General features: G+C 42.6%; 1 protein-coding gene across 3 annotated transcripts in view; it reads left to right on the top strand.

Moving 5' to 3' along the window:
* Nucleotides 1-971: 971 nt before the first annotated feature.
* UTP25 (UTP25 small subunit processome component) overlaps nt 972-7,489 on the top strand; it is a 29,448-nt gene continuing 22,930 nt past the window's right edge. For 2 of the 3 annotated variants that reach the window (XM_068541493.1, XM_068541492.1), the window contains exons 1-4: nt 972-1,151; nt 2,307-2,346; nt 3,051-3,282; nt 5,267-5,437. In XM_068541493.1, the coding sequence (XP_068397594.1) occupies nt 1,045-1,151; nt 2,307-2,346; nt 3,051-3,282; nt 5,267-5,437 (550 nt within the window). In that variant the 5' untranslated portion in view covers nt 972-1,044. The remainder of the gene's footprint in view (nt 1,152-2,306; nt 2,347-3,050; nt 3,283-5,266; nt 5,438-7,489) is intronic. The other variant, XM_068541494.1, reaches the window with a different exon arrangement.

Genomic DNA, 7,489 nt, shown 5'->3' with positions numbered 1-7,489 from the left:
GCCTGTCTCTAGAGTATTAAGTCCAGTTGCATTGTTTTTTCCTCTTTGTTTATTGACATTATTACTTACTTGCATTAAAATGTACCAATTTTAAAGGTACAGTTTGATTAATTTTCGTAATTGTATACAAGGTGTAACCACCACTACGATCCAGATATAGAAAAGTTACTTACCCTTTAAAAGTTTTCCATCCCAATTTGCCCCAATTCAGTTTTGAGACACTTTATTGAGTTTTACTGCTTTCTCTAACATCGACTCTCCGGGTGATTTAGGAAAGTCACTTTACCTCTCTGGATGTGTTTTTGCTTTTATAACATGAAAAATGTCAGAACAGATTTGTTACCAGGGGCCCTTGCAATACTTTCAGAAAATGAGGGGGTAGGGTAAGGGTGGGAATCTCAGCCTTGCGTCCCCATTCTTCACATAGCACACGCATGTGGCAGATCCTAGTGGGAAAAGCCTGTGGTCGCATCAGAGAGAATTAGGTTTCCATCTCCTCTCTTGCTAGTGTGTATGTAACCTTTTGTAAGCATCAGCTTTCTCATCTCCAATATCAGGCTTCTTAACAAGGTTTATTTGTTTACTGTTGTGAGGATGAATTGAGATGCGCCGGCACCCTTAAATGTTAGTTGGTATTTATATTATGGCATAATATAAAGGCACTGCATTCAACCATCTCGGTTACTACATGTTTATGCAGGCTGATTCTCACAACCAAAACAGACGCACAAAGTACGCCCACCCATTTGCCCACCCATTTACCCACCTGGGGAAGCCCGAAGCCTGCCGGCCTGCCTTCCTTACAGGGCTCAGAGAAAAGCTGCGCACGCGTGCATGTGCTTCCAAAGAGCCTCGCTAGGGGGCGGAATGGGAAACAGGAAGTTCTAACGCCTGTCGTACAAGCGCGACGTAAAGCGGGTCTGCTTTATGGCACCCTGCTTCCGCCGTAAAGCGCCGTCGGCAATCCCGCGTGAGTGAGTTAACGAGACTACTTCCAGGTGAAAAGCGCGATTCTTGGAGGTTGGTTGACTTGACGTCTTCCCCATGGGCAAACGCAGGAGCCGGAGCCAGAGCCAGCTGCTCAACTCCCTAACTAAAAAGCAGAAGAAGCATCTAAGGGATTTCGGCGAGGAGCATCCCTTCTATGACAGGTACGGAGAGGCAAGGCTGGGACCGGCGCTGCCGGCGTCCTTTCCCGGTGGGAGCCCGCATGTCCCCGCGTTTGGTCCGCCGGTGCCCCGGGGATAGTGACAGGGCAGCTCCCGCCGCGTCCCACGCTGCCCCGGCGCCGGCCTAGCTCGCCCGGGGATCCTGGCGGCTTCCCGCCTGAGATGGGGTTCTTCACCGGTCTTTCTACCTTTTGTTGACCCGGTAGCTTTATGCTAGACGGCACGCCTCCTGTGTGGCGACTGGGCAGAGATTTTATAAGCTTGTTTTCGTTTTATATGTTTTTAAAGAATTGCTTGGGGGCTTCCCTGGCGGCGCAGTGGTTAAGAATCCGCCTGCCAACTCAGGGGACAGGGGTTCGAGCCCTGGTCCGGGAAGATCCCACATGCCGCGGAGCAGCTAAGCCCGTGCGCCACAACTATTGCGCCTGCACTCTAGAGCCCGCGAGCCACAGCTACTGAGCCAGCGTGCTGCAACTACTGATGCCCGCGAGCCTAGAGCCCCTGCTCCGCAACAAGAGAAGCCACCGCAATGAGAAGCCCGCGCACCGCAACAAAGAGTAACCCCCGCTCGCCGCAACTAGAGAAAGCCCGGGCGCAGCAACGAAGACCCATAGCAGTCAGAAATAAATAAATAAGTTAAAAAAAAAAAAAAAAGAATTGCTTGGGACCCTCGACATCACCGATCTATTCAATGACAATGAGGAAACTAATGTTTGGGTAGTTGTGGGTTCCTCTGTAAGTGTCCAGACTCTCAGTTATGATCTTAGCGCTCATCCCACCACTTTGGGCTGCTTTATCAACAGTTAGAGGGATAGTCTACTTAAGAAATTTGCTAGAAAAGGTGAACCCCGAGGGTTTTATTTGCCAAAATTTCCCATCTTTTGGATGAGAGCCAGTTACTGTGTGACTGTAGTATTTGTCATGTGGTCTTGTTAGACTTTTTCATTTGTCTGTTATTATCTATTTGGCATATTCTTACAAAACCTGTCCAAATGCATATGGAGTTTTTACTTGACAATAGATATAATGTATTTATAACGGTACAGTCTGCCATGTTCATTTAAAGTTGTATCATTAGACTTTTCCTAATTGCTACATACTAGTAGTTAAAGTTTAACATTACCTGTTTCTTCTCAGGGTTTCCAGAAAGGAAGCAAAACCACAGACTTGTCAACTGGTAATGCTTTATACCTTCTTTATGATAGTTGATTCTGGGCTGTTACTTTTAAGATTATATATAGTAATAAAGTTTGGCTACATTTCCACTCTTTTTGATTTTAGATGTAAGCTATATTTTAGTAATATTGCTTAGTTTTAAGTGCAGATGTCTGTTAAAATGCCATTGTGATAACTAATATAGTATAGAGTATGAAACTATCCTGAGAGGTTAGGCTGTTAGAACCTGTTAAGGAGGCTTACCAGAGGGCTCTTGGTGAATCCTAAGAGGGAATGTCTTGTTTGCTTAACATAAAATAGAGTGCAAAATCATCAAAGGTCTTATTTCATTACCACAGACTCAAAAATAAACTACACTTTTTTGTTGTAAGTTTTTCTGTTGCTCCTTTAAAGGTGCCAAATGTCTGACGCATAGGTTAGATCGCCTTATAACCTAAAGCTCCATGTTTTTAATCCGCTGTCTTCCCATGTGGAACATTAGCAGTTCAAAGAAGAGGAAGAGCTTCTAGAATCATAGCTAGATTAGCTGTTTTAAACAAATTTGTTGCTAGGTTTGGTTGAATAGATAGGATTGCATATTTGCAGAAAAGCTAGTTTTTATTTAGAAAAGTCTGAACTTGGTTCCACTGTGGGCCTGATGATAGTCGTGGGGTAGCAACAAGAGCAATATAATTTTTGTTTTTAAAATCCCCATTTTCCTTTTAGTCAGAGAGTTTAGATACTTCAAGTTCTGAAAGTGAAGCAGAGAGTGAACCAGAACAAGTTTCTGGTTACAACAGACTACTTGCCACATTAAAGGATGTTTCCAAGGAAGATGAGGAGGAGGAAGAGGAAGAAGACAGTGTTATAGATGAGACAGAAATGAATCTTGAAGATGGCGATAGTGACATCAGTGTGGAGGAAGAGACGGCAGTAGAGTCTACTGACATGCAGAAGAGTAAGTGTCTTTGATGTGGGTTTATCATCTTTGCAGGGACCACAGACAGATTGCCCCAGGGGCATGGTGCCTTGTACTGTATGAGCTGGGTGAAAGCACATGGATTCAAAGCAGAGATTCTTAACCTTGTTGGGCTCTGTGATATCTTCAAGAATCTGATGAAAACACAGGACCCTCTGGCCATAAAAATGCAGAAATGACATTTTTGCTTATGGTTTCCAGGATTTCATCAATCCTAGTTAAAATTCCCCTGAATGAGAGGAAAGGGAACATAATTCTGTTTTTGTAATGGTCTCAATTTATGAAAGAGATTATTGTTCCTCCCTTAGAGGAACCAAGTTTAATGGAAGATAGACATAAAATATACAGAACTTTTCAAGCATCAAATTTGCACGGAACCGATAAATATAAGGTGTTAAAGAGATGCAAAGTGGTCACATGCTGCCAGGGTAAACGAGGGAAGGTTTCAGAGAAGAGCTAGGATTGAAAGCTTAAAGGAACTCTGTCTCACTCAGACATCTAAGTGACTTTTTTTTTGTTTTTAATTTATTAATTTATTTATTTTTGGCTGCATTGGGTCTTTGTTGCAGTGCACCGGCTTCTCACTGTGGTGGCTTCTCTTGTTGTGGAGCATGGGCTCTAGGCACGTGGGCTTCAGTAGTTGTGGTACGCGGGCTCAGTAGTTGCGGCGCACGGGCTTAGTTGCTCCATGGCATGTGGGATCTTCCCAGCCCAGGGCTCGAACCCATGTCCCCTGCATTGGCAGGTGAATTCTTAACCCCTGTGCCACCAGGGAAGTCCCCATAGGTGACTTTTTAATTTAACTTTAAAATCAACTATATTGAGGTATGAATTACATTCAACAAGATGTACCCATTTTAAGTATGTAATTCGATAAGTTTTGACAGATGTGTCTGTCTATATTGTCACCACCAAAGTCAAGATACCGAACGCTTCCAATACCTACAAAAAAGTTTCTTCTTGTCCTTTTACAGTCAGTTTCCCAGGCTTGGCATCAGGCATCAGGCAACCACTGACATGCTTTCTTTCACTATGTATTAGTTTTTCCTATTCTAGAAACTCATATGAACGGAAGCATACAATAAGTACCCTTTTTTGTGTGGCTTCTTTGGCTCCTCATGTTTTTGTGACTCATGCGTGTAGTTCATGTTAGTAATTCATTTCTTTTTATTACTGGAATAGTAGTCCATTGTCTGAATATATCTGGGTAACTTTTTTTATCCTATTATCTTAATGCCTATTTCCCTTACTGTATTTTTTTCTATACTTTAAGGTGTCATACATCATTCTTAGTATTTTAATTCATCACTTGTACTGGGATAAAAAAATCATTGCCTCAGACTTAGGGATGTTTTTGTTTAATTTTGTTGGTTTTCCAGTTTTCTTTCATGTTTTGGGCTTTTAAAAATGAAAAGTTTGGTTTTTTTAATTATAAAAGTAATATATATTTACTGTAAAAATTTAAGAGGGTAATATAATTAATGTATATCTCCTCCACCCTGAGGTGAACACCTTTAGCATTTTATAGAACCTTCCAGACTACTTTTTTATGGATATATGAGTGAATACAAGTATATAAATATATTTGTGTGTATGTGCATAATGGTCTCATACATTTCTGTAACTTTTTTTTCTTTAATAGTATAACGTGTGTAACTGTGGGTTCACATAAGCTTAATCACATAGTATTCCATTGTAAATAATATGTGGTAATTTAATTAGTACCCCATCGATAGAAATGACAAAATCATTTTTTCTAGTTATTTGTTATAATCAATGCTGCTTTGAACATCTTTACATGTACCGGCTCAGCAGTCAAGCTCAATTTTGAAACTTATGTCTTCTACCTGAATTTGCTTAAAAGTAAATGATAGTCTAAGGAATTAGATTTCATTTGTCAACAGAAGTGTAATTATATTTATGAGTCGTAAATAATTTCACAAAATGTTTATCAAAACTTCAGATGCGGCCTTACCTGCTGACCCTAAGGGAAAAGATGGGCACGGGCCACCTGGCACATCAGAGGAGTCCCCAGAGGAGTTTACAGATGCAAAACATGAGTCACTCTTCAGCCTAGAAACCAACTTTCTCGAAGAGGAAGGAGGAGGCAACTGTTCTCTGAAAGCGTCACAGGGTCAGAGCACAGCGCATGTTGTTTGAATTTAGCTGGTGCTTAGTATGGACGGTTGTGGTCTAATACCTGTTAAATCTCCTGTTATTGGAATGAGCAGCAGTAGAAACCAGATAGTTTAGCAGCTAGATGTAGAGCTGGAAAGAAATGCTTCTCCAAGATCTTTTGTGTTTTTCAGGGTTAGGCAGTGTTGGGAGTGGGCGCGGCTGTTCAGGAGAACAAACAGTTGAAGAATGATAGCAGGGAAGGCCAGTTCCCCAAAGCTCACGATCCACAGCTGGGGTCAGGGGAAGACTTCTGATTTTTTTCCCCAAGCAGGGAAGGGAGAGAAAGAGGAGAAAAGTACTTTGCATTTTTCCCTCTATCCTTCACTTGCTCTTCCTTATTGGAGCAGTAATTCTCCAGATTTGTGAGACCTGGCAGTGGCTAATCTGATTGGTCCTTATTACCAGGAAGCACCTCAGAAGCCAGAAAGCTCCACCCTGTCTCCCCAGTCTCTCTCTTTATTTTTGGCTGCATTGGGTCTTTGTGGCAGTGCACGGGCTTCTCACTGCGGTGGCTTCTCTTGTGGTGGAGCACAGGCTCTAGGCACGCGGGCTTCAGCAGTTGTGACACGTGGGCTCAGTAGTTGTGGCTCGCAGGCTCTAGAGCGCAGACTCTGTAGTTGTGGCACACGGGCTTAGTTGCTCCGCGGCATGTGGGATCTTCCCAGACTAGGGCTCGAACCCGTGTCCCCTGCATTGGCAGGCGGATTCTTAACCACTGTGCCACCGGGGAAGTCACCATAGGCGACTTTTTAATTTAACTTTAAAATCAACTTTATTGAGGTATGAATTACATTCAACAAGGTGTACCCATTTTTAAGTATGTAATTCGATAAGTTTTGACAAATGTGTATATCTATATTGTCACCGCCAAAGTCAAGATACAGAACACTCTGGGCCATGCCTCTGTCCTCGTGACTGTCACTTAGACAAGCCTGTGGTAGGCTGAGGCAGGGCTCTGCTGTCTCTCAGGTCCTGTGTCTTAGCCTGTGCCTGGGTGGGTAAGTCAGGTTGGTCTCATTCTGTGTCCTGACTGCCTTTTTTGGTCACAGTGCCATTCTTCAACCAGCTGTGCCATTGAAGTTGAAATTTTAATCCTCATTTGGTTCTGTTAGCTATTCTAGACAAGAGGAAGAAGTAGCAGGTAGAATTTGGGCACAAACCCCGTTCTGAACTCAAAAGAACTTAAAAAAAAAACCCTGGAGGAAACATTAGGAGGCTTGACTATCCTAAAAGTTTCTCTAGTTGTTTGGTCTGTACTGATATATTATCACCTAGAATTCTTATTTCCTATTGTTCACCTTTATCTTAGGTCTTAATATAAGGTGCATTGCATTTGAAGTTTTACTACCTGGGTCCTTGAATGGGTCATTTAACTTTGCTTCTTAAATGAGTGGGACTGGAAGAGAAGATTGGGTGGCCAGCGCAGAGCACTGACCCTGAGCAATGACCCTACCATTTTGATCATTTGTTCACCTCAGCTGAGTGTTGAGCATTTATATTTGTCTTCCAATGCAGGTTAAATCAGACGTGGAACCTACCCTCAGGGATCTTGCAGTCTAGTTAGGTGAGGTAGGACATGCACATATATGTGTTGGTGTGGATAACTGAGGGCAGGGTGGGCCACTTGAGAGAAAGTGATGACTGTCTATAGGGGACCAGAGATGCCTTCTTAGTGGAGCCAGAACTGTGCCTGACACAGTAGGCTCCTGGGAAGTAGTTATTTATTGTGAGTCAGGGGGTAACATTCAACTGATACTATTTGGATATATAGAAATGCGGTGAAGGAGAGGATAGAATTTTCAGTTAAAGGAAGGAAAGCCACAGTGGCAGAAGAATTTGAGAGCCATGTAATTCAAAAATTACATTAGAGAGGTAGGTTAGAGGTGTATGTTGAATTTCAGACCGAGAAGTTTCTTCAAAGGTTTTTGAGCTGGGGAATAATGTGATTAAAGAAATGCTTTAGGGAGATGACCCTGTCAGAAACTTTTAAGTTCTGGAGTGGGACAAA

Source organism: Eschrichtius robustus, chromosome 3 (genome assembly GCF_028021215.1).
Source record: "Eschrichtius robustus isolate mEscRob2 chromosome 3, mEscRob2.pri, whole genome shotgun sequence".
Lineage (NCBI taxonomy): Eukaryota > Metazoa > Chordata > Mammalia > Artiodactyla > Eschrichtiidae > Eschrichtius > Eschrichtius robustus.
The sequence above is the reverse complement of the archived record's forward strand: the minus strand, read 5'-3'. Positions and strand labels throughout refer to the sequence as shown.